At 41.8% G+C, this 27,550-nt stretch overlaps 1 protein-coding gene across 2 annotated transcripts; it reads right to left on the bottom strand.

The window, feature by feature from the left end:
* Positions 1-426: 426 nt before the first annotated feature.
* On the bottom strand, positions 427-26,483 carry HAPSTR1 (HUWE1 associated protein modifying stress responses). 2 transcript variants are annotated; one of them, XR_009535696.1, is made up of 5 exons: positions 26,128-26,472; positions 25,447-25,527; positions 15,477-15,752; positions 5,963-6,077; positions 3,062-3,201 (listed from the first exon to the last, which is right to left on the bottom strand). XR_009535696.1 is itself a non-coding variant. In XM_060124493.1 (4 exons), exons 1-4 carry the CDS (start codon positions 26,351-26,353, stop codon positions 2,957-2,959), a joined length of 828 nt encoding a protein of 275 aa, XP_059980476.1. In that variant the 5' UTR covers positions 26,354-26,483; the 3' UTR covers positions 427-2,956. The 2 variants fall into 2 exon arrangements, 1 of the variants encoding a protein (XP_059980476.1); XM_060124493.1 differs by lacking the exon at positions 5,963-6,077 and having other exon boundaries at positions 427-3,201; positions 26,128-26,483.
* Between the last annotated feature and the right edge of the window lie 1,067 nt (positions 26,484-27,550).

Here is a 27,550-nt window from a genome sequence, read left to right as displayed (position 1 = left end):
GCAACCTTAAGGCCCAAAAGCCACAGTAACTCAAGTTTAATGAGTTCCACCAGCCCTTGGGAAAAATATTTCGGCTAGTTATTTTTTAAGCCTGAACTTCATCTGATTATGTCAAAGTTGTTCAGATGTGATGACCAAAACAAAACTGCAGACAAGCCCCATAGTTTTTTTTTTTTTTTAATTATTTATTCATTGAATGATTTAAGGTGTGTACCACTACTCCAGTTGGGTAAACCACATTGAAGAATTTGACTGCAGGTCTTTAGATTCAGCCAAATGCTTTCCATTAATTTTGCTCTATAAAATACCAAACATTATATACTTAAGTTTTTAATGCTTCAGCCATGCTCAGAACACTGCAGCTTAAGGATAACTCAACCCACTCATGCCAAGTTAGGGTAACAGGAACAGAACTCATGAGCTATGACGTCTAAAAGAATCAGAGAATCTAGCTTAAGATGAAAAGAGGTTCTGTTCCCCCAAAGTAAACTGTCAGCCTACACTGTTCTCAAAAGACTGAAGGAAAAAAAAAAAAAAAAAACCAACATTAAAAAGTATCACACAAATATGCAATCTTCCATGATTTGTTTTGCATCTAAAATGGCACAAAGAAAGGCTGCAAAAATCTAGCAGTCAGAACTAAGTTTTCCTAAGAGAAATCATTTCCCTTTCTACTCCTAGGTCTTGGTTTATTCTGTGCTCGGGTGGCACAGGAGAGCAACGGGACGGAGATGGGGGGAAGAGTTACTGCTGGGTGACAGAGCATTTAGAATTAAATGCAATGGAAAAAAGTAACAAATGCTAAAGTTTTCAAAAAGTTTAATGGAGCCAATAAGATATATAAATTGTGTTCTGGCAGACATGAAGACCTGCTTTCTCTTACCAAAGAAAATGGCACATGTTTTATCAAAATTTGACAATCGAGAGTAAAGGGTATTGAGATTAAGCTTCAGAGCACCAACTAAAACAAAAACCACCAAAAAAAATTTTTTTGTTGTTACTAACTTGGAAAGAGGAACTAGAACCAAGGCATAAAGGGGAGATTAAATATGTGTTCCTCAGCCTCAAAATCCTTTAGGAAGAGGAGTTCTGGCTGCTTGTGAGCAATGCTTCACACCACCAAACCCAATTCCAGAATCTAAATTTACGATACAAAAACAAAGATAACTCCAGATTCATTTCTTGATATATTCCAAAGGGAAGCCTGAAAGTATTCATAATACATAGGCTCACCCGTTTCCGGTAAAATGATACATTGCTATAATTCTTCCTATCATATTCAAACAAAAAAAATGATCCACTTTTGCAAAAATTTAGAAATGCCTCACTTTCATTCCTAGGTTTAGTATGGAATTTACTTTTTTTTAAATAAGGGCTGTATCTATAGTGAATACAGAACTTCTTCAGTTCACACATTACATTCACATCCCACCCAATGAATATTATGGTTAACTTAGCAAAGTTTCTTCACAGAAAGATTATTAAATGGCTGAAGAAATTGCAAACTTTAACAAAGTGCTGTGAGTAATTACTGGAAAAACCCTTACACTGATTTGTAATGGTCTTTTAAGGATAAAAACAAAGTAACTGATACTGAGCTACAAGTTTGCAAGGAAACATTTTCACTGTCCTACTTGATACATTTATAATAATATGATAGAATAAATTACAGTACCTGGCAGGCTGACATCAGTTCTTCATCTAAAAAAAGACTACCATTCAGTTCAAGATATTAAAAATGAAGATGAAACATGCTCTAAAACATTGTAGGTACAAGAGGTCTTATGTTTACTCAAAAGAGGAATCTATTGAGAACTTTTATTTAAGTCTACCTAACATCTAGAGAACCTCCATGCGATTCCATCTTTTCCAGAATGAGATTCCAAACTGCACTTTATAGGAGAGGGATTGGAGAGTTGGGTTTTGCTATTTAAGGTGTGATCACATTATTAGCAGATAAAAGACCTTTATCTTCCACCCATTCCAATGGAAACTGCACAAAGTAGAACATTCATGAAAAATGTTAAACAGAATATAACAGACTAGAATACCTACCCTCCCACCATCCATCTCGCTCTCACTAATACTGAACCAAAAAGGAAGCCCATGAAGTTCATGACCTCTCTACTTTAGGTCATCATGAATGCAGTCTACATGTTTACATTTACCATAAGGACAGTACCCTGCATGGGAAGTAGTACTTGTCTTAAAAATGAGTATTTCAATCCTACAAGGTTAATCTGGGGGCAATTTAATAATATTGCTACTTTTAGAGCACTAACACACACAAAGTGAATCCAATAAAGTTGTGTATTGATTTGATATTAAGTATTAATTGCATGACCATCATAGCACCTCTTTACATCACACAATCACCAGAATTAGAAACTGCTTTGAAAACTAAAAATAGGGCACAGTTCAATAATCAGAAGTTGCACACTGTTACTAGAGAGAAACCAGGTGCATGGTACAGTGCTGCTGCAAAAATGGAAGCCTGGCGATTTGACAAGGAAGCCAAATCACGTGTTTTAGACAATTTTAGGAACCTGGCAATACTGTTGAAGCAAAATACTCAACACACAGGAAATGGAGCCCCCCACCCAAAAAAGCGTTCTATAACCAAATAAACATCTGATACTTCCTTTCCCTTTGAGAATAAATACAGTTAAGGTCACTTTTAGCCTTGAAACGGATATATGTTTGCCTATGATGATCTTGCTAACGACTACACGATATCTGATGTCCTCTGCTAGGACTATAGTTTTAAGAAAGCCATAGTTACAAGAGGCATCTACTGTAAATACCTAGAACTTCCTTTTATGGCAACCACTATAGAATTCACTTGTCTTAAACAGTGAACAAGGGAAGATGGCCTCATGTTTCCTTTGCAATAATAGTATATGTTGAGGATCAAGTGGCTTTCAAGCAGCATGGTGGGTGTGAAAATGTTTGCAGTTTAGATCATTCTGTTGCGTTTATGGGTTGGTGAGTCTGTAATGACATCGCCACACTGGGCTGAGGTACGCTTTCTAGTTCCACCATTGTCCAAGTGGAGTGCCATTTCTTCTGATATGAAAGTGTTCAAATCGACATCATGGAGTCCATTTCTCCTTCGACTAGCATTCGATCCACTGCTTACATGTGTAGGAGAGCCTGGGGTACTCGAACGCACGCTTATACTAGCCATTGCACCACTAAGACCTAGGAAGAAGAAAAAAGGTTTTAGAGTTGCTCGATTATTTAACCCTCTTGAAAGCAACCCAACTTTACTTTCAACGTCGTCATAGTGTCAAAGGATGTCTGCCTATTTTCCTTGCAAGGGGGTCACCGGGCAGCAGTTTTTTCCTGGAAGAACGAATCATCTGGCTTTGACATAGGAAATGTTCACTGGTAATACTACCAATATTTACAATATCGGTTACTACCAATTACTGGAAGCTTATGCGGCAGGCACCATGCTAGGTGTACAACTCCATTATGACATCCTGCCATCTACTCTACTAGGTACGGACTATAGGTAACTTAGAGCTGAGGAAGGAGGTGCTTGCTTTAAACAGGAGAAGATTTTGGTTATACAAAGTCACCGTTCCAATAGATCCCTGTGCTGTGTGTGTGTGCAAACAGGGGAGCATGCAGTCACTTGCAGGCCTGAGTGGGCTTATTCTGACATTTCTATAGATAAGGCGACTTTTTAATTTAGCATCTAAAACAGTACACTACTGAACATGAAAAAGGGTCACTGTTAAAAATGATCCTGGGACATCAAATACAAAGTGATTCTGCCCTGGACAAATCAGGCAATATGATCACCCCAAGGTCTGGACTATACTATACTTGGTATATACCCCTTAGGGCAGCCTCACTCAGCATCATCTCTAATCCTTCGGGGGGCGGGAGAACAAGGGTGGTATAAAAAATCCTGCTGCCTTGCCTTCAAGGTTAAGAGTTACTAAATCCAGAGTATTCCAGCACTCATGGTCAGACACTCATTCCTTAGACCCCTGAACAGTTAAAGGAGGCCATTGTATGTTCTGCTTCTAAATGTTCAGGATACACCTGTGAAAGGCATGAGAGGCCTGAAAACAAACCACAGCATTTAATTTAATAACCTGACATCACCGCCTGTAGATTTTCCTTCTTACGGACTCCCCCTTGGGCTATCCTAGCCTCATATATGGATTTTGTTAGTGCTTGACTAAACTGATATGATCTAGTATAATCAGTGTTTCCCAAGAATAGGACCTGTACCTTAAAGTAAGCTTAGAGGTTTGTTTCGTAGGGGCCCATTCTCATTTACTCCATAAATGTACTTTAAATTTGAACATTAAGTTGAAAAAGGATTCTCTGCTTCCTACCACACCAAAGCTATTAAATTCCCTTTGACATTGTTCTCACTCTACAAATACTGTGAACATTCCCAAACCCTTGGCCTCAACCACCTCCCATACATGCTGATCAAGTTCTGCAGTCCACACCTCCTTTCTAAACTGCTCTCAACTCCCTACGCTAGGAACCAACCAGTCCCCTCACTGCTCTCCCTGTAGAAGATGCATCCTCTCTCCCTTCCCCTGGTGGCCAGAGGAAATCTGATCTCACTCATTTCCAAGGCTAGTGCCTATTAAAAATAAATAAAAGCACTAATACTGGAATACTTCCTATGTCAGGCACTGTATTAATAAGCACTTTTTAATTTCATCCTCAAACTCAGCCTATATTTGTGCTATCTTTTTTGCCGATGAAAAGCCGAGGTTAAAAGGCTGAGCAAGGCACTCAAGGTCACAGAGCTAGTAAGCAAGAGCTGGGACCCAAGACAAACAGAATCTAAATTCCTACTCATGTTATGCTACCCACCTCTTCGAGCCTAAATTATTTCAGCCTCAGGACCTAGGGCCCGGCCTGCCTCACAGGTCTGTCTCTGAGCAGCTAAAGCTAACTCTCCCTTCTGCCCTCTTCACTCCCATCCTAAGGCTTAATAAATCATGCACTGCCAATATCAACTTATCTGCAGTTCCTAAAAACGGCCCAGGCTGCACCTGCCTCCCAACATCTGCTCCCCACTGCCTGAGGCCCAAGTTCCTCCAGCACCGCCTCCCAGTCTGGGGCTACTTTCCTGGTTCTCCTCCCTCTCCTTAGAAACTCTCCTCTTTGCTGTTCTCCAGCCTGCCTGCTCCTTCCTCACTGGCCTTTGCAGGCTTCTCTTCTGCCCCTCACAGGCTGATGTCACCCAGGTGAGAGCCTTGGCCTCTTAGCTTACCCACAGGCATCATTTTCCACATCCGTGCCACAGGAGCAGACATTTTTCCTGAGATCAAGGGCCCATCCATATTTCTAACTGCCTGTTGGCCCTCTCAAACCGAACATCTTCAGAAAAAAACCACGCTGCTTCTTCCCCAGCCCACACAACTTTATTAAAAGTTAAAGAGAAGGGAAAGAAACGCCTTGGGCTGATTTCACATAGCATAGCACCACTGCTCATCTCTTCCTATAGACACTGTGTCTTTACATCTGTATCTCATGAACACAGTGCCTGGCACATAACAGAAGCTTCAGAGCCCTACCCGTCACTCTGAAATCCAAAGCTGTTGATGTTTATTCACCTCTCCAATGCCAGGAAATATATACCCAGGTGGCTCTCTTCACTTAAATCTTTGCCATGAAGTTAAAACTCAATTATTCTCAACTTGCTGGGTTTGGTTTTTTCTTTTTCTGTTTTTAACTTCTCCACCAAGACTGTAAACTCCTTGAGGGGAGAGCTGTGCCTTTTTTCCTAATCTCGCAGCCTCTAACATACTGAAAGGTGTCTGTGTACTTGAGACCACCTTTTCATACCTGTTTCATAATGCAGGAGATTCTACGGTAATTATGCTGCAAAATGTGGGCCCTCAGCAATAAACCGGGCTACTTCAGTAATTAAACTCAGGATCCCCTAAGCATTCAATACCCAAAAAAGAACTCAACAAACCCTGCTCCAATGCCCCTCTTGTTAATGTAGGAGCCACGTAGCTGTATGTTTAACACCCAAGGCTCAAAACGCTCCATCAGAAGTGAAGAGGCACCTCAAGCAAATCCTTCAACTGCTATCCTCCATGAAAAAAGAAGAGAGATTAAACATCAATTTGGTCAATTTGAAAATTCCCCAGTAACTTCCAGAAAACCATAATTTTTTTTCTGTTGGGTGTATGACTCTGGGCTTAGTTTGACAGCTAAAGCAAAATCACAATGTGCAACATTACCTATTTATTATTATCTACTCTCAGCAGTGAAAATTCTTTTCAAAGTTTAACTATCTAATCTTCCCCCAAAAGACTTTTCACAAGTGTCAAAAAAAAATTAAGATTAACAACCAAAAAATATATATTTTAAACAACCCAAATTTTATTTTATAAACCAATGACAGCTACTAGAAGATGCTTTAGGAAACCTTAGCTAAGCCACATGAACAATCAGGCCTATACAAGTACAGAGAATCTAAACATGCTTCAGAACTAAAAACTAAGTTGTATGGCCCAAGGGCATACAACTTAATTTCTACCAAAAACACACTTTTTCAAAAGGGCTATGGGAATATCAATTGACAAAAAGCAGTAGAACAAGTAGTATGATTAGACAGAGAAGTCTCCATTGCTTAATACAAGATAAACTTATCAGTTTTAAAAGTTTCTGCATTCATTTTAAAGGATTAGTGCAGGGGTGGAAAAAAGATCAAGAGGATTTAATCATACTTTGAAAAGAAAGCTCCCACATGAGCTAAAACAAAGTTACAGTCCAAGTTATAGGAATCTAGGTTACATGGCAAATTGTTAAAAAGTAGCACAGAACTATTATTTTCATACCAAGGTCATGCTTAGGGTCATAAGAAAATCCTGTTTTCAGAATTAATTACATATAATTCCAGTTTACCAGCACATAGTTAGGTCACACAGAAAGAGCAAATGCAGAGCCCAGCCAGCCTCCCTTCCTCCATCCGGCAGCCCTGGAAGTGGCCTAGAGGCCGCCTCTACCCTTTCTGCTGGCCTCCCAGCCCCCTTCAGCACCTGCGAGCCTCGAGACTCGCCCTGGAGGAGACAAGGCAGACTGTTTACTGTGGTTCCACTCAGCACAGGTCCAGGACCCTCTGCAGGTCTGCGCCACCAGCTCTCTCATCTCCGGCAGAAGGGGGATGTGAAATCCCCACAACTTGGACAAAGTGATTAACATTCTGACTGGGAACCCTAAGAAACAGGCATTCTTGCATTTGAAATGAAATGCACTAATCAAATGGACATACACTCCCTTTGCACAAAGTTGTATTCTGAGGTTTTAAGCAAGCAAGCACTTGTGTGTAAATGTCGTGTTTTAAGTGCACCAGGGGAGGAGTTCAATCCTGGAAAAGTGAATTCTACTAGGAAGATTTGGGTAATTTGAAGTAGATACCACTCCCCACCCCAATCTGTAAATTGTAATACTGAACTTTTATTGAAGTAAAGCACACTAAATCAAACCAATTACAAAGATACATGTGTCACACCAAGAAAACATTTTCAGTTATGCTGACAGCCCAAAATGCTTTCAATTTTTCAAAGACAGTTTTAATGCCATGGGAAAAATGCTCACGACGTTAAAATGAAAAAAGCAAGATACAGTACCATATACGCAGCATGATCTCAACTATGAAATAATTTTAATATTTATACATTGAAAAAAAAGACTGGAAGAAAATGCACCAAACATTTAACTGCAGTTATCTCTGTATAGTTGGAAAACAAGATACTGGATTTTTTACTTTTTGGAAATTTTCAAATTTTCCAAGAAATTAATATTTATAAATCAGAAAACTAGTGAAAAAAATAAAACTTAAATGTTAAACTACCAATGGATTATTAAGGAAGTACTAGGTGAGTAAACTGGCTTTGAGGCATGGCTACATGGACTTCACCTCAATGAAAAAAATGTCCAAGAAAATTTTACCGCAAATTCATAACAGTTTTGTATTATTAATGTTGGAAGCTTTAGTTAGGTCCTACCCACAGAAACTTCAGTAGCTAATATCTAATCTTAATATACAGAAAATGCCAACTTTTCATCAAAAATTTAATGCTATCTTAATTGCCTTAATTGTTCTTGTTCTCAGAGGCTGGTCTGAACAAAGGGTATAATTTAAAAATTCCAGCCTTCACAAGAGTTTCCATTAAAGAAGGTTACTTGAAATAATCAATCTTAAGCAATTAAGAGATGAGATTTGCTTTTGGTGCATTAATCTCTTACATCTTAATTTCCAAATAAGTTTTTAAAACATTTTACTGTTAAATGACTATTGACAGTTCTGTTATTTCAAGAAGATGCAGAATGCAACATTCAACAAGCATTTATTAAGAATCTACTGTGTTCCACACATTGTGCTAGGAGTGTGGGCAAGAGGAGGAAAAGGGATTTTGAAAGGTGGTTGGATATAAATCCCCCACAGGTCAGTTCTAATTAATTCTCTACAACAGAAAATTGCCAAGAAGTTTCTTTCATACTGTACCATTGGTTTAAAAGCACTTAACCTAAGTATCTGTGTGGCTGTCAATGTTTGTTTCTATATATTTAGCTTTATCAACAGAAGGAATGAAGAGTGATAGAAAAGGGGAGAGACACAGAACCAAGCATAAATAATCAAATTTCTTCTTAAATGTACAGATCTCAATTTTATCAGGAAGATTTGTTCTCACCGAAATTTGGTAACTTCTCTACTACACACAGGCCAAAGAATGTTCTGAAAAAATAACAAAAGCTACAAAACCTGTGGCTCGAAGGAGCAAGAAAATCCTATTGGTCCATGCTGCCTAGATTCACAGCTTTCCAAAACTCTAGAAGAAGGGATCCATTTTATGACAAATTCAGAATCTGCCTTACATTTTTTTCTAAAGTAAAAATTCCTACCTGACCTTACACCCCTGTAAGGGTAATAGTATCAAATGAATATGGTATCAAATGAATGCATTTTTCTTATATGGCCCTATACCCAGTCTCTCCAGATCCAAGAATCTTTTCAAGCAATTTAATGATTTAAGAGACTAAGGATCACCACATATGCCAGAAAAAGACTTTGTTAGACAAAAGAGAGGCCAGATATAGAGCCTAGTAACTCCTAAAGTGATGGCACTGTGCCTCAATCTGATTGCCTGGGATTATGTTTCAAACTAATAGTACAATTCTATTAGGCTAGAAACTCCTTGAGAGATTATGTGATTCATCTTTGTATTACCTGACCCTATCACTAGCCTCTAATAAATAGAATGCTTGGCTGTTTACTGTGTCCAGTAAATGTTGGGCAATAGGAAAGGCTACAGAATGACAAGATACACTTGCATTTTTAAATGACCGCACCTTCCACAGAAGGATTTTAATTGCAGAAATCAGAACTCATAACACCACAGCCACACACACACACACACACACACACACACACACACACGCACACACACACACACACAGTTTCCAGACTAAAAAGCTTCAGATTTTAACCCTCGCTAAAAAAGCTATCTTTTAACACACACAGTGTTTTCTCAAAAACAGACAAACAAAACAAAAACCTTTTCTTTTGTTACTTTCCTTTTTCGGGGGAAATTCTCCAATATCATATTAAAGGCTAGACTACCTGCATTTGCCTAAGACCCTTTCAGTACTTACAAATGTAGCAGCCCACTGTCTTTTTTAAACTTTTGTTGTTTAAACACAAAAGGAACTTGAACTTGAGCAAGGAGATATCTTAAAGCCAAATGCCAATGACAGCAATGGCTCCCACCAGTGACTAGTTTTAACACCCAGACCCTGTGTGAACTGATGAATTTTACAGAGGGTCAACCCAGTCCCAATGGGGTTTTAGTTCCCTGTACTACAGTCAAGAGAATGCCATCAAAATGACTTTTAGAACTACCAATAAAACCAAGTGTCTCCAATTTTTATGGAACAGTCTGAACCAGGGCCAAAAACCTACAAAGTCCACCTATGAAATGACTGAGAGCAGGTTTTTAATAAAGTTAGCAAATGAGTGAAGTCTGACTTGGCACCCGGCTTACTTTCCCATCCAGGTCTCTATCTTCCACATATATGCCCCATTCTAGCTCTGGACCCTTTTTACCTAATCCCTATGATGACAAACAGAACCCAAAATGAGGAAACCAGATTTCAATCTAAGGCTTTCTAGACACAGCACTAGCTTGGGCAAGTCAGCTCACAATCTCTTCATCCAGTAGACAGAGAGAACATTCAACTTCACCAGTTTATACCAACATAAAAGAAGCTCAAGATCTCAGCAAGTAATATAAGTAGGTAGTTAACACTAAGTTTTAAATTATCCCTTCCTCTGGAATGATTACCTGCAATTTAAAAAGCCACCCTTCCTGAAAAGGGAGAAAAAGTATCCTCAAAGGCCACCTGACCTCCAGGTCTGTTTTTGCAGTAATGCTATCCAGAGGCAAAGAAGGCACTCAGGACTTAGAACTAAGCAGAAGTCCTCCTTCTCTCAAGGCAAAGAACACTTTGTTTAAGGGTGGGTACTCTGCTTCTCACTTTATGTATCTCCTTTTCAGAGGAGACTGCCTTGGAGACATTAGCCATCTTGCCCAAGGTCATGCTGGGAATGCAGCCTATGTACAAAGCCTAAATACTCTTCCTGCTAAAATGAACCAGAAATACAGGTTAAAGCCATTCATCTTCAAGCCTACTTATCCAGATTCACTTATGGGGAAAAACCCCAGCAAGAAATACCAAACTTATGTATATAGTCTGATGTCTTTAGGGAAGAAAAACAAGCCTAGAGACCTTTCCCATGCCATCCACCAGCCCTACTAAGGGGGGTGGGGGGGAAGAAACCCCAAATGTACACATGTAGAGGTACTGAATTGGGGAACCAGACAGATCTGGAATATCTGTTCTACCATTTACTGACCTGGTCTATTTTATTTAGCCAAATAAGCCTTCTTCATCAATACAACGGCAATAATCCAGGGGAAGTGTTAGTTTTAAATGAGACCCTCCTCAGCAGGACGCTGACGTGAAGTAAACACTGAAAGAACCGCTCTAAAGGTACATCACCCTCAGGTCCCACTCCAAGACTCAGTTGTTCAGTGTGAAGAGCTGACTTTGCAGCACTAAGATACACCCGGCTCTGTTCTCCATTCTCCTCACCCTCCTCATACTGCAGTCACCTGGGGACCTATAAGCCTCAACTCTTTGGAAAGGTTCTCTGCCCCCACTGCGTTGACTTAGCAGACCTCTGAATCCCTGTGTTAAGCTCAGAACACATCTATGCCAGGTTCTGTTAAAGCCAGAAGCTCCAAGACACGGTCCCTGCACCACTGTAGCCCCAGTCTATGGGAAGGGATAGCTATGGAAGCAAAGCAAAAGGGGAGAGCAGACACACAGCTCAGGGAAGGTTGGAGAAAATCGGGGGAACTGAAGGAAAGCTTCGTCACAGATGTTCGATCTGTCTGAAGAGATGAACAGGCAGAAGAAAACCTTAGAAAAGAGCATGAAGGTATTCAAAAGATTACACGGTATAGCTAAGATATCTGACCCAAGGTCAGATCAAACCACAAGGGTCTTACAATGTTGTGCTCAGTTCAGACTTCACCCTAGAGGACACAGGGATACAAAGGTTATTTTTCAGTGAAGCAACAAGATCAAAAAGATCACTCCAGTGGTCCCAGGAAAGAGGGACTGGTGAATGGGTCAACTCAGGACTGGGAAGCAAGAGCAGGAAGGAGATTATTCCAAGCGCCCAGAACTCACCTCCTCCAGAATAGCCTTCTCTGAACCCATGGCCAGGCCGCACTGTGAAATGTCCTTTTCTGACCCCAGAACACCTTACATATAACATCAAAATAAATCATCCAAGTATGCATTGGCCTCAACAGAAAAGGAAGCACCCTATTCAATCATATATTCCCTAGAAACTGCACAGAATCTGCTACGTACGCATCTGCTGAGTGGCAAGGTCACAAAAACAGAAAAGACCTGTTTTTGCTGTTGTTGAGGCTAGATGAGTCCGCTCTGAACACCTACAGGACACCCTGGTGAAGATGTCCACCAGGGGACAATGGGGCATACGTCTTTAGCAGTCAGGAGAGAGGGTCTAAACTATAAGGACCAATTTTGTAAATTAAGACTGAAATGGCCCTTAAAGGGATTGCAGGAGAAGGTGGCTAAAGGCTAAACCCTGGGGAATGTAACCTAAGTCACTGAAAGGTCAGAGGTCAAAGTAGCCTAAAGAGAAGACAATAAAAGTCTCTAGAAGAGAAAGGATGACTAAGAGAGGAATAATCAGAAAGGCAGGCAGGGAACCACAAAATGGTCCAGATGATTTTTGGTCTATCTGAAATTTGTTTACATAAAAACAAGGTGCCAGCTATTAATTCAGTTCTCAGTAAATTTTTGATAATGTTATTTTAAGACAAGGATGAATAAGGAAAGGACAGAGATCAATTTAGCACATGCATATACATTTCCTTGATTTCTCTGGTGAGTTTAGCATCCAGATAAGGAGATACCATGTTACACAGAAAATAAACAACATATGTTGCAAACAAGTGCCAAAATAAAGCACTGGATTATATTCCTTAAACCTCCATAACCATTAGTTGACAGTTTTGATTGAAACTGATAATCATTAATTGATGTACTTTTAATTGCAATACTTAAATGTAAGGCTCATGAGGGTACTGATCAAAGGATCTTATCATCACACCCTCATGAAAAACTCTACAATTTCTACATGAAAAACTCTACAATTATCTTATATCTTGGCCATCTGTCTTCATATAAAGAACATATAGCACATATAGGTGGCATTTGTTGGAAGTGAGCCGATAAAGAAAAAAAGAAAAAATTACAGGGGTAACTGTCCTCTTTTTTTTTTTTTTGCTGTACGCAGGCCTTTCACTGTTGTGGCCTCTCCCGTTGCGGAGCACAGGCTCCAGACACACAGGCTCAGCGACCATGGCTCACGGGCCCAGCCGCTCCGCGACATGTGGGATCCTCCCAGACCGGGGCACGAACCTGTGTCCCCTGCATCGGCAGGCGGACTCTCAACCACTGCACCACCAGGGAAGCCCTGTCCTCTCTTTTAAGGACATGAGGTTGCTTATGGATAAGAATAAATCAATATGACTCCTACACTAATGTTTGCTTTGATTATAAGTTTAAGTCAGCCTCAGTATACCAATTCTTTTCCTGTCTCCCCCGGCACCCCAAAACTTCATGAATTTAGACTCTCCCTCCAACGTAGAACCCCAAGAACTTCAATTTGACCTCACATTTCATAGATCTGGCTAAGCAAATTCTATGCAAAACCAAATTCTGACCAGTATGTACCCTAATTAAGATGAATTTCCAAACATATTTTAAAAGATCTAAACAGTTTTGACTTCAATTTACAGCTATTCAATAAATCAGATCATGAGGACACCTGGTTACAAAGTTAGTCATTAATCTGCTTTACAATTTAGTTAACAATGCCCTATTAGAAATCATTCAAATTACTAAAAATACTCAAGTCAGACTAGCATTCCCAACACAGCTATGTCCTCTAAAACCAATATAACACAAAACTCAGTATATAATGTTCTGTGTACTCTTTTCAAGGGGCCCTATTACTGCATAGCAACTTCATGTTTTAACTACATGAATTCAGTTTATGAACCCTAGGAATCCAATGTACTCTGGATTGGCACTACTTCGTAAGTTTATTGAAGGGAAAGGTTATTTTTCTATAGCTTTATAATTAAACTTTTTTAAACCCTCACAATTTAAACATAAGTCAAAATTATAAATAGTACCTTCCAAAATCTACATCACCACTAAAACTCCCAAAGTTCAGTAAAATAATAAATCACAAGTTGAATAAACTCAATTTAAGAAAATGTAATGGGATGTGGAGAATATAGTAGTTGCAGGGGGGAGGGCTGCTAGCTTGCCCTTTTTACAATGTGTACAACTGCATTAAGATTTTATAACAAGAGTGGCATTTATGTTTCTTAAAACTACCTTCTACAGTAGAGTATAATACAGAAAAAAAGACACTTCAACAAGAGAAATATGGAATGAATCATAAATCCACTTGATGACAAAGGAAATCAAAATGCTTAAGGAAAACACAACTACATCAAATACTACCATGCACTAAAATTAATCTGACAAACTATGTACACTTGTAGTAATTTTTTTCAAACAATGGTAAAAGATGTGAAACTAATTCAGTAGGAACAGATCAATCTCTATTTTGCCTGAGTTTCAAACTTTCTGACAGCATCAACTATTCCACTACATTAGAAACAGCAAGCAGTCTTATGTACTGCATCCATACATCATGGACTTCCTTGCAATAAAATGTTTTTGTGTTTTTAACTTATCGTAAACAAATTCACAATCAGGAGGGGAAAAAAACAACACTTTTTCCAACTCCCATGTTCTGAATGGCGTTTTAGATAAAGAATCAATGTTTGCCAAAGAGAACAAGAATCTCTGTAAGCATTAAAGCTTCGATGATATAGAAGCCCTTTGTATACATCCCAGTTTTTATCACCAGGTTATTTTATTTTAGATGACCTACACTATGGCTCAGAAATATGTTAACTTTTAACAGGACTCATGAGCTAACTCACTAATTACTTCTGTCTAGTCACTTGTACAATCCATGTTTTCATCTTGGCTTCAACCAAGTCTTATTATTTTGTTGTTTTATTTTTACAGCAGTATTGAATGTCCTATAAGTACCTCTCCCAGTTCTATCTGGAAGCCTGTATTAGAGAACAAGCAACAACAAACTTACTGACTACATACCCCAGGCTTCTCCAATAATACTTAAACCCCTCAGCCAAGAATGTCTTTTTATGGCAGGTCTGGCCCGGGGAGATGGTGATGGACCTGTTCTCTAACACTCCTATCAAAGCAAGGCCCTAAGGGACAACAGACATAAGGAAAGTCAATTTAATTATTCTTACATCTGTCCACTCCCTCTTGGGTCATCAACGCTCAGGTTCTACAGGCACACTCAATAACCTAAGGTGTCAAAGGGAGTTCCCATGAGAACTAGCCCAACAGTTATCTGCCTTACTTGCCCGTAACTGACTAGGCTCTCCAGGTAATTATAAATGCAACAGTATTCTTAAGACACAAGAACTTCCTCTTTGACTCAGAAGAGTAAGGAAACATGTACAATATCAGTGTGTAAAGCAATAAATTCTAATCAATGTTGCAAAAAATGCTGTTATTGTAACACCAATCAGCTCAAACTAACTTTCTAAAAACATTTTTTTTAGGATAGGCTGGCTAACATTCAAAAATTGCCCATGTAAGTTCTTAGCTTACATTCTATTTAAACATTTCTAGAGCAAGTAGTAACTAGAATAGACAAAAAACAGACAATATATCTGGACCTAAACCTAAATGTGAAATTGGGTCCACAGGCACACTCTTAACCATTTTTCCAAAGAAATATGTTTAAACGGCTTTACCATGCAGAGCTATGGCTTCCCGGAAGGGTTGCAAATCAGTCTCTACAGATGAGCTAGTTTCCGTTGAAGTAGCTCGGTTAGGGGACACTACAGTCAGTCTTGGGGGAGCTCTAGAGTTTCGCGGTGGAGGAACTTTTCCACACAGGAAGCTGATCAAATCTTCTCTACGAATAGTTCTTCTGCGCTTTTTAACCCAAGCCAACACATCCTTATTGCGTCGCTGATAGCCAATCTGAATTCCAATATCAAAACTTCGCTGATGGGTATCCACGCTTTCTGTTAGGAAAAAAGAATAAGAAGAAGATACATGATGATCAGTATAGCCAAGCTGCATTCTCTCCTAAAGAAAACCACGATTTTACAAGTTCACCAAAATGAATATCATTAAGTATGGGGCTCTTTAAGTCTATCAGTAATCTATTAAACTGAACTTCATTCATGTTTAAAATATCATACCTGACACCTAATCATAATGTTCTAAATTCAGTAAACACATCACATAATCCTAGAGCTTCTGCCTTGTTCTTTAAAAAAAAAACTCAACAGATAAAAACAGAGACTACTTATTGTTAAACGAATTACCATTTTAATAATGTTATTTCCTTAAAAAAGCTTACTTAATCTAATCAAGCTAGTTTATTTAGTAATGCTAACAATAGGTGAATTGGGCTTCCCTGGTGGCACAGTGGTTAAGAGTCCGCCTGCCGATGCAGGGTACGCGGGTTCATGCCTTGGTCCGGGAGGATCCCACATGCCACGGGGCGGCTGGGCCCGTGGGCCATGGCCGCTGAGCCTGAGCGTCCGGAGCCTGTGCTCCGCAACGGGAGAGGCCACAACAGTGAGAGGCCCACGTACCGCAAAAAAAAAAAAAAAAATTTTTAAATAGGTGAATTATTAAATGCTTACTGGTACTATACCCAGCTTCCCCTGAGAAGAAAGGGACACAAATACCTTGAGAGCAGTACTACTGTCCCCTCATTGCAACTGAGCAAACAGACACTGAGTAACTCTACCACAGTATTCAAGAGCTGGAATTTTTGTTCCAGAGTCTGTGGTTCTTAACCACTAAGCTTTGAGAAAAGAAGGAATTCTCAGGAGTTCTAACTAAACAGGAGCGTTCACATCATTCACCAGATGACTATACACCGCAACAAATCACTCAGGCGGTGCTCACCTTGCATGTACCATGTCATTTCGGAGGTGTACTCCTACTGACAGGTTCAGCACCAAGAACTGGAAACACACTAAAAGCAGTAGCAAACATTTTAGAAATAATAAGGGAAAATTAATTCTGATTGACTGCTCAACAAAGCCAAACAGCACTGTGGAAACAAGAAGCTTCATTCATTTCCCAGGAACGTTTTCAATCTGCTTCCAGCTCCCAACAGTTTTCTGTAACTTATAACCACTTCCAAAAGACCCTGTCTTAAAATCTCTCAGACTGGTCTCCTATTCTCCCTGTAGATACTGCCCGCTCCCTGTACATACCGAACCCAGATTTTCAATAAAATGATGCCTGCCCCTTTAGTGGCTTTACACAGTTGAAAACAATATTAATACTTGCAAACTTAAGTCACTGCAATTTATTTTTAGTTGATTTGCTGTGCTAGCAGGAAAATCACCAATATATCTTCATTCCTCTTACTTTTCCTGACCTGGATTTTAATTCTGTCTGCGACATCTAAAGTAGATGCTGAAAGGATAAGCAAACCAGTGAATGAAGACCTGTGTCCCAGAAAGACAATAATCCAGACATCACAGAGGCTCCCAAGCTGCATGAATTTGCATTATTAAAAAAGATGGCAAGAGGGCAGCACAAACAGAACTTTATAACAAGGCCTATTCCTTAGATGATCAGTTCTTATTGCTAAAAAGTTAAAAAGAAAAATGAAAGAAGTTACCCACAGGAGTACTCTTTAAATATTAAACTCCATCACAACTTTCTAATTTTACAAATATAAAAAAAGCTACTCGTGGGACTTCCCTGGTGGCACAGTGGTTAATAAGACTCCGCCTTCCAATGCAGGGGGCCCGGGTTTGATCCCTGATCAGGGAACTAGATCCCACGTGCATGCCTCAACTAACAGTTTCGCATGCCACAGCTAAGGAGCCCGCCTGCCACAACTAAGACCCAGTGCAACCAAAATAAATAAATAAATAAATAACGCGTCTAAAAGAAAAAGCTACTCATGAATGAAGTAATTTCTCCAGTGTCTCACTACTAGAATGCCCAAGTTACAATGTGAATCAACGTGTTCTGATTTCTCATTTCATCATAAACAAAACAAGCACGAACCCCATTTCAAAGGTAAATAGCATTTAAGAGGCTAATACAGTGCTTTCCCATCTCTTAGTCTTAAAGACTTAGATGAAGCCAACCTTAAAGGATGCATAATCTCTAAGATGACCTTGTAAAGTTATATGTAGACCTTAAGTGATTCTGAAAGAGCTAGAAACATTTTAAGAGAAATCAAATCATTGAGTAAACTAAGCCCATCCCATGGGACCACAGAAAGGAGGATAACCGTCCACTGTTATGGATCAACAAGCAACTAGATTTCTACAAAGCTGCCCTACCGAAGAGAGCTGTTAAAATCAAGCTCTTAACCAGAGAAGTTTGTTTCCAAAAAGAATGACTCAGGAAATTTTATTTTTCGAGAACCAAATGGAGGCAGGTCCAGAATTGGAAGTATAGAGGGACAAAAAGTTGAAAGGGGTACAAGAAACAAGTTCGAAGCAAGCATGGATAGTGCAAAGTAATATGAAGCAGGCATGTAAATGTACACCTAGCAAACCAGACAGCAAATAAGAAAAGCTGAACTTGATACAAAACTCAAGAGCCAAAGGGAAGGAACCAGATGAGGCAGTTTAAAAAAAAAAAAAAAAAACCCTGACAATCCTGGGAGGAAGAGCTTCGATTCGTTTTGATTGAGGACACAAGGAAAGCCCAAAAGTCAGATCGGCAACAGGCTGATGCTTTAATCACAGAGTTGAACAAAGTTGGAAAACTCAATATTCATACTTTTGAAGGAAGGCAGTTATATAAGTAGTTGTGAACCTCTTTTAAAATGTATGCAACTGACCAATCACTTCACCTCAAAAATTCTGCACAAGTCTCAACAACACAACCAACCAAGAACACGCTAAAAATCAAGTATTTTGTAAACAGACTTTTACAGACTAAGAAGTACAGGAGGAGAAAAGCAGATTTAACATTTAAGGTCTTCAGGTACATACATGCTTTTGCACTGTCTGGGCATAATTTGGTCTTATACCATTAACATATCCTGACAGCCAAATCCAATTACTTTACCGCCCAGATTAATCCAATCTCAGTTATTTCCTTAAACAGAGAATCTCATATTGACACTAAAACATAGTTTAAAATATAGTTCTTATATTTGAGAACTTTAAAGAGTTACTTGGTTGAAAATTAAACCCGCCTATCACATCTTGCACTAAGTAGAAGAGATCTAAATGCTCATTGGAGAATCTTAGGAATGACCAGACTAGATTTTAATCACTGGTTAATTTAGTGTCCAGTAAAATAATAAACGTACACACAAAGATGGCCTCCAGAAGGCTCTCAGCCAAAGACTGCTTTGAATACTCCTGAACCTTCCAATTAGACACCCAAATTCTAGAAATGCAGAGCAAAGAAAACTGTGGGGACAGTCTTGTGTCCAACACTTTTACTGATGCCAAAGCCACTGTGGAAAAAGGCCATGATCTCGAAGGTTAGGCAAAGCCCAAGGGCATCAAAATGTCAATCTAACCTTTAATCACAACACATTCATTTCCTTATTCAAGAAACAAACTGATTCATACAACTCACAGTAGACATCTTTGTTTCATATTTTTTTAAACTGTTTTTATATAAATAGCTGAAATTGAATTCAAGGGATTTTTATTAGTCTCATTTTCCCACTGCTGGCAAGGGGCAGTAGGCAAAGAATCATATTGATTTCTGAAATGAAGACCAAATGCAGAACTTTCTTACATGAAACATAAACACAATCAGATTTCACTATCTATAGTTTTTTGATACTTACTAACCTTATGTGAGTTAGCCAAAGCAGATACCTCAATTTCATAAACAAGGAATTGGAACTGAGGCTCAAAGGGCCTTGCCCTAAAAAGTTACTAAATAGCAAAAGTTCTTTCTACAATCGATTTTTTCCTCAACAATAGAGAAGTCATCTCCCATTCTCCTTAGAGGATCTACAAACCAGAAAAATCACTGCTAGATCAGGGTACATTTCCAAGGAATACTAGTAACTACAAAACATTTAAACTTAGAACTCAATCTGCACTAACCAACTAGTCTGCTGTAGGAAAAAATATGTATTTTAACTGTTTCATTAGAAACAAATATCTAGGGACTTTCCTGGTGGCACAGTGGTTAAGAATAGGACTGCCAATGCAGGAGACACGGGTTCGAGCCCTGGTCCGGGAAAATCCCACATGTCGCATAACAACTAAGCCCGTCCGCCACAACTACTGAGCCCACATGCCACAACTACTGAAGCCCGCGCGCCTAGAGCCTGTGCTCCGCAACGAGAAGCCACCACAACGAGAAGCCCACGCACCGCAACGAAGAGTACCCCCCGCTCGCTGCAACCAGAGAAAGCCTGCACACAGCAACGAAGACCCAACGCAACCAAAAATAAATAATAATAAATTTTTAAAAAAGGAAAAGATATGAGTCATGACCAAAATAAAACTGCTTTTCAAAAAAAAAAAAAAGAAAAAGAAAACTGCTTTTCAATTGTTTTTTTTTTAATATTTACTTATTTATTTATATTTTATTTGGCCGTGTCAGATCTTAGTTGAGGCACGTGGGATTTTCATTGTGGCATGCAGGATCTTTAGTTGCAGCAGGTGGGATCTAATTCCCTGACCAGGGATTGAACCGGGATCCCCTGCATTGGGAGTGCAGAGTCTTAGCCAGTGGACCACCAGGGAAGCTCTTTTTTCAATTGATTTAAGGAAACAATTTCTAAGTTCCCTAACAAAGTGGTATCCAAAGATAAACACGAACTTCTAGGTAACTTACATACTGACTTAAATCTTCACCTAGCACATACAAACAGCAGGAACCAGGGAAGGATCAGAGTGGCCACGGTTCCCTACCATCCAGTCCTCGTCCTCCCTTTCCTAAAGGTACTCACAAGTTTTTGTTTGGATAGCTCTGAATAAAGGCTTCTTCCACATTTGCTCAGTTGATGATGAAACTTGTGGTATAGTCTCAAACAAATCTGCATAACCCCAAAACTGTGGCTATGATACTGGTTCTGAATAACCATGTGACCCAATTCTGTCCCAGAGACATAAGTCATTTACTGGTAGCTCCTGGGAAAGAAGCTTCTGGGCTCTTCTAACCTTCCGTGAGTGACCCTAAGCTGTGAGGTGTGAGCTGCCAACACTGAAACTAGCCTAATGACAAAGCTGGTATGCGCAGGCCCACACATGGACTACAGAGAGCTATAGAGCAGGGAGGCCTGAGCCACTGGATTCAATCAATCCCACCTTCAGGCTTCAAGGCAGAGAGCAGCCAATCCATGTCCAGCCTGACTTGTCTTTTCTGCTATTTGCAGCTAAAACATCCTTTTACAGAGAAGTTACACATCAGAAACTGACAGTCTTCTATAAAAATTCACAAAAAAATCTATAAATGGTATTAATAATGACTGAGGCTGCTGCTTAGTAAAATAAAACGGGGTATTCAACTGCAATCCATACTAAGGTTTTTTGAACACTCTCAAAGTTCAATAGTTTTCTGCAGCAGGAAAGTCACAAACCAACTCCAGAAAGTCAAAACCTAAGCTGAAATTTCATTATTTGCCTCCAGGTAGAACATGCTTTCTCTGACCAGTTGTTTATACACCAATCACTCATCCAAAAATTTTCAGTACGTTCCGTTCACTTTCAGTTCACAGAGAAGCCCAAGAAGGGCACAATGAAGTGACTACACACTATAAACAGGATCTGGAATCAAGATGTCTCAAAAATAAGGACTTTAAAGGGCATCACACTATTTTTCTCCTGTCAATTCTATTTACTTTCAGCCCTTTCAGGGAAAAATGAAGACACACCACAAAGGTTATTCTGACAGAAATAAAAATAAATAAATAAATAAGAATTTCTTCCCTTCATCTTAAGCACTGCCCATAGCCAAAAAACATCATCTGAAAAACAGAACCTGACCACCAACACAGTCCATGCTTGAAGACTCATTGCATGACACACTAAGAGCCTGCACTCTAAGTTGTGCGTACTTACTCCTACTCACAATTGAGAAAATGAAGGCTTACAATAGTGAAATATTTTTTGTTCCATTATCTGTCTCCAGGACCATACGACTAAGTAAAAGTAACAGTCTAAAATCTGAACTAGAACAATCTAGCAGAAGACTCCATGATAATGATGCTGCTGGCCTTCTCCAAGTACCGCTAGAGTCACACCTTGGGGCAAATGCTGTTCAAGGAGAAAACCAAAAACATCTTTAACATAAACAGTATCAAGAGAAAGCTCTTAACATATGTGGGAGAAGTCGGTATACAACTAAAGTTTCAGACAGTTTTAAAATGCGGGGGAGCTTAGCATTAAACAACAACAAAAAAAAAAATGGAGCTTAACATAAAACAAAAATCGAAAAAGAAAAATATTACAAAGTTGAGGGAAATGACAATAAGCAGCGAGAAGTGGCTCTGGGGGATGTGGGTGAGCACTGGCTCCCAGGCAGCTGCTGCAGAGCAAGCAGGGCCCCAGCGCCCACCTCCGCTGACCATGAGGCTCCAAAGGACGGCCAGCCTCTACTGAGCAAGTAACCCCACACCGTAGAAGGAATTTAGAATTCATTATTTTCCTAATGAGGAGTCAGTAAAGAGGTTGCAACCAGTCACCCAAGGAAATGGGAGGTGTATTTAAGAGGCAGAAAGAGATGAGCTTGACAAAGCATTTTTCAGATAAGCATCAACCAGGCTAGTTAAAACCACCTCAGTAACTTCACTCCCTTTGCTGCAGACAACAGAAAACGTACTAAGCCAGGGGACACAACACCACTGAATATTTAACAAACATTACTTCCTTTAGATTTATCAAAGCAAAGTAAAAACAAAAACCAGACATCAGAATTTTCTTCCCTTCCAAAAAAGGATGCCAATGTCTGACTCAACTTACTATGTGGAGCAAAAGGAACTCCATTTTGCCAAATTCTGTGCACACTGAGGACACCCCAATTCACTCTCCTCCAAGTCTCCAGCCACATTCAACCAAACCAACTGCATCGTTCAATGTTTCAAAACGCCACATCAAAAGGGGCCCTCTGCTAGACTTTTACCTCAATTCTGACCTTCCTATGTGCTCATCTTAGGTGCTATCAGGAAGCTGGTAGAAGTACCAACCTCTCCCCAGGCTGGGTGAGGCAAAATGAGCCATCTTTAGCTTGTCAGATAAGCGCTTAATCATACAAACTGCAAGAGCATTGCCCATTTACAAGGATCCTCCAAAATCTCCCCCATCCCCGCCCCCATAAATCACATTTAGATATGGAATAAGAACTGTGAACACTCTAAATTTACCACTACTTACAGCTGCATGCACTGTGACACTACCTTGCTAATTTTATTGGTTCTATTTAAGGTACCCAATTATTCCTACAGCTGCATTCTTGTTCTCTGAAGACCACACCCTGAAAAGGAGGAAGAATGTGAGGATCTGCAGAGCTTATCCACACTTTCCTTGAGTCAGCTAGGAACAGAATAATGTTGCTATACTACCAAATTCCACAAACCACAATTAACCAACCATTCCTCAGGTAAAAGGGGATATATTTCATTTTACAGAAATAGGACACAAAATAAAGCTAAGGTTGGACTGACAATCCAGCATTTGCCATAATGCAAGAACTTCATGTTTATTTAAAAAGAAATTTAATGTCTTCCATTACATTTTCTGAACAAAGGAAACTAATACATTATAAGAAGCATTTTCAAATCAAGAAATCAAATTAGGGATTATTTCAGAGTTCAGCTTCTGAGCCCACTTTTTTACATGAAGAATTAACACTAAAGAAAACCGTCAGCTACAGTCCTAAAGAGATGCATTCCAGGAGCACACAACAGCACCAAAAACTGAGAAGTCAGAGAACATTCATATTTTTCTACGGCCTAGTCCTAGAGCGTGGCACACAGATGGACTAAAACTATGTGTTGCTTTCCCCTTAAAGCAAAAAATAATTGCAAAACCTGAAATGGATAAACCGTGATACCTCCACACACAACACTAGTCAGAAAAACAAAAAGCACTTAACAATTTATTAATACCTGCAATGTGAACTGAATAGATCAATCTCAAAAACATTATGAAAAGTGGATAGAAGATACCAAACAGAAAAGGCTACCTACTATAAGGTTCTATTTATTACATTATGGAAACACAAAAACCATATATACAGAATTCAGATCAGCGGTTGCCTGGGGTGGGGGGAATAGATATATTCCATTTACTAACAATGTATGTTTGTCAAATTCATGCCATACACCTTAAAACGGTGATTTTACTATATGTAAATTATACTCCAAGAAAGCAGAATTTTCCAAAAATATGAGTCTGAAGTATTATTTCAAAATTCCCTGTCTGGGTGAAACCAAGAGCCATTCCAGAGAATGTTAAAAACCCTCAAGCAGTAATGAATGTTAGAGTCAAAATTTAAGGAACTCAGCTATATAAAATCAAAGCTGACCACTGGGGCACCACTTCATTAGGTTTCCTTTTCTCAGTAAGCCTAGATTATTAGCTCCTCATTCCCTGAAATTAACATTCTATTCACCAGGTTCAGTTTACATTCTCAAATTATCATCCCAAAAAACTGCAAGGTTTAAAAGGAAATCCAAAATAAGGGATTTTTTTGCCTAAAGAATGCTATCTTAATTGGCTTATTCTTATGCAGATAAGAATCTGAGAATCAAGTCACTCCACAGCCTGTTTCAACCTTATTTAGATAATTCTGAAAAACACAAAGCTCTACTGCAATTATCAACAGCTTCTGGCAGTTTAAAAGCATTTATTTAAATTACATTTTTACTAAAATTAACACTCAAATTCAAATCCTTTTCCCACAGAAACCTTGCCAAATATCAAACCCAAATTTCCAAATCTTCAAAACAAATCTAAACCCACTGTTGCTGAGAGAACACGATGAGCAAGAACATTTACTCACATATCTTTACGTGGGGGGCGGGGATTAACTGCAGAAAAGCACTGCCATGAAACACAAATCTTGATATCAACTCAAACTGATCAGATTTCCTGCCAACAATGTACCGTCAGGCAGAAAGCAGCTTGGAAGGCAAGTATTTGATGGAGTTGCTAGGGAAGAGCAACTCCATCAAATATCTGCATGTTAATGTGCGTACAGATTACTCCAATTAGCTAGTTTTCGACGCACTTAAATTATGCTGTGCCACCATCATGCTCGAAATTGCCTAACTCAAGAAAAACTATTCCAAGAGGTGCTTTTCCACAAACAAGTTGTCCCTCCCACCTCTGTGCGAGACACACTCCTCTTCCCTGGGTGCCTAAGAAGCACATCTCAGTCTGGAGCTCTGGGCCTCTCAACCTCGGCACTACTGCCATTTGGGGGGTGGAGAGGCTGTCTCGTGCACCGAGGACAGTTAGCGGCCTCCTCTCAGTGATGACACTCTGGAGTGCCCCAGACATTGTCAAATATCGCCATGGGGTGAGGGGACCAAACGCCCCCGGCTGAGAACCCGTTATCTAGATATAACATCACACCGCCAGAATTCTCAAGTTGCAAGATACTGAGTTAGTGGCTGGATTCAGAAGCAGAAAACACTCGGGAGATACCTCCAGGTCAAGGTGGCCAATGCACTAAGGAACGCAGGACTTAAACCCTGACGCAGACCGCCCTTCCCCTTAGCCAGCAATGCAGCAAAGTTGTCCTTACCTTTGTAAAGGTTGGTGACGGCAGTGGCTGCATTTTGGAAGGGAACCCAAAGAGAAAGTCCTGGCTGCTGACACACTCGGTCTGAAAAACGACGAAACGAAAGAGAAAAAACAAAAAAACACACAAAGACAAAAAAAGAAAAAGCAATGTTATTTGGGCGTCAATCACTCCGGAACGGCCATATTAGGTTTCGCCATTTTGTTCAAGGGTTCCGGGATCCCGCGCTAGGTGGGGAGCGGGCAAGAAAGGGGTCGCGGCGGGGCTGGAGGGGGAGCCGCGGGGCCCCTGGGCGCAGCCGGGACAGATGCGCGGCAGAGGGAGGCACCCCTTCGCAGTCCCCGCCCCGAGGCCGGCTCCAGCACAATAGGGGCCCCGCGCCGCCTCCCTTCGCCATTTTGTGGCCGGGGGCTCCTCCCCTGCCCTCCCCGGCCCGGGGGCACCCAGCGGCCCGGCCCCAGGAGCGGGAGGGCCCCACGGGCGGCCCCAAGCCCGGCCGCCCCCCACGCCGGCCCCCGGCCGCCTCCCGAGGGCCCGCCTCCCGCGGCGCCATCTTGCGAGGAGGGGGCGGTGGGGCCGCGTTGCGACGGCCGGAGCCCAGCCAACCGCTCCCCGGGCTCTCCGCCGACGGCCGGGCGCGAGGCGGGGGCGGCGGCGCAAAATGGCGGCGGCGGCGGCCCTCACCTTTGTAGAGCTGGGCCACGGCGGTGGCCGAGTTCTGGAAGAGGTGCCACAGCTTCTGCTGCTTGTGCTCGGGCTGCGCGGCGGCCGCCGCCTCCTCCTGCAGCTCAGGGGGCAACTGCTCGTCCTGCTCGGCCTCGGCCAGGCACTGCCGCTCCCACTTGGAGAACCAGTGCTCGGGCCCGTGCTCCTGGATCTCGGCCTCGCCCTCCTCCTTCCGCTCCTCCATCCTCCGCGGCCTCCCGCGGCCTCGCAGCCGCCGCGGCCGCGTCCTGCTCAGGCGGGGCCCCCGCGGGAGCGTCGTCGTCGAGCGGCCCGGCGGCGGGGCCCAGCGGCCTGCGGCGGCTCCTCGCGGCGGCCCAGGCCTCCTGCACCCCGACGGCCTGCGAGCCCCGCCCCGCGGCCCTGCGCTGCCCGGGACAACCCCCGACCCAGTCTTCCCCACCCCCGGCCCCTGCCGAAGGGCGCTGCGGACCGGATGAACACCGCCGCCTCTCGCCTCGCCGGCCTGAGCACGTCTACCGCCCCGCCATGGCGCCGCGGCCTCCCTAGGGCCACCGCCGACCGCTCCGCGTAGCCCTACCGGCGCCGCCGAGCCTACCCCGAAGACTGAGGAACGTCGTCGTTGCTGCCGCCGTCGTTGACGCCTCTGCGGTTGCTGGTCCCCGCCCACATGCTGACGGGGAAGCACCGCCCACTCGGCCCCGGCTCCCCTGCCCGGTTGGGGCGCGCCGGATCCGAGGGCTTCTATTGGTCCAATCCGACCGGTTCCGCTTGCCGGCCTCTAAACACAGCGCCGTGATTGGCTCATCGGCGTGTCCGCCTGACGTAACCAAAGGGCGAGGGGAAGGGAGTGAAAGGAAGGGTGAAGACGGAGAAGGAGGGGGAGGAGCTGACAGTGGTTGCGTCCGAGCCAACCTAAGGGGGAGGGGGGAGGGGGAGAGAGAGAGTGAGAGAGAGAGAGAGAGAGGGAGGGAGGGAGGGGGGGAGAAAGAGAGAGAGAGAGAGAGGAAGGCAGGGAGAGAAAGAGGGGGAGGGAGGGAGAGAAAGACGGGGAGGGAAGGAGAGAAAGAGGGGGAGGGAGGGAGAGAGGAAGGGAGGGAGAGAGGAAGGGAGGGAGAGAGGGAGGGGAGGGAGAGAGTGGGACGGAGGGAGGGAGAGAGAGGGACGGAGGGAGGGAGAGAGAGGGACGGAGGGAGGGAGAGAGAGGGAGAAGTAAAGAGCGAGAGAGGAAGGGAGGGGAGGAAGAGAGAGAGAGGGGAGGGAAAGAGAGAGGAAAGACAGGGAGGGGGAGGGGGAGAGAGGAGAGAGAGAGGGGGAGGGGGGAGGGGGGGAGAGAGAGAGAGAGAGAGAGAGAGAGAGAGAGAGAGAGAGAATGAATTGCGCATGCGCACTTGCTCGCTGGCCAGAGGCAGCGGGCAGGAGT

Source organism: Lagenorhynchus albirostris, chromosome 15 (assembly GCF_949774975.1).
Source record: "Lagenorhynchus albirostris chromosome 15, mLagAlb1.1, whole genome shotgun sequence".
NCBI lineage: Eukaryota > Metazoa > Chordata > Mammalia > Artiodactyla > Delphinidae > Lagenorhynchus > Lagenorhynchus albirostris.
The sequence above is the reverse complement of the archived record's forward strand: the minus strand, read 5'-3'. Positions and strand labels throughout refer to the sequence as shown.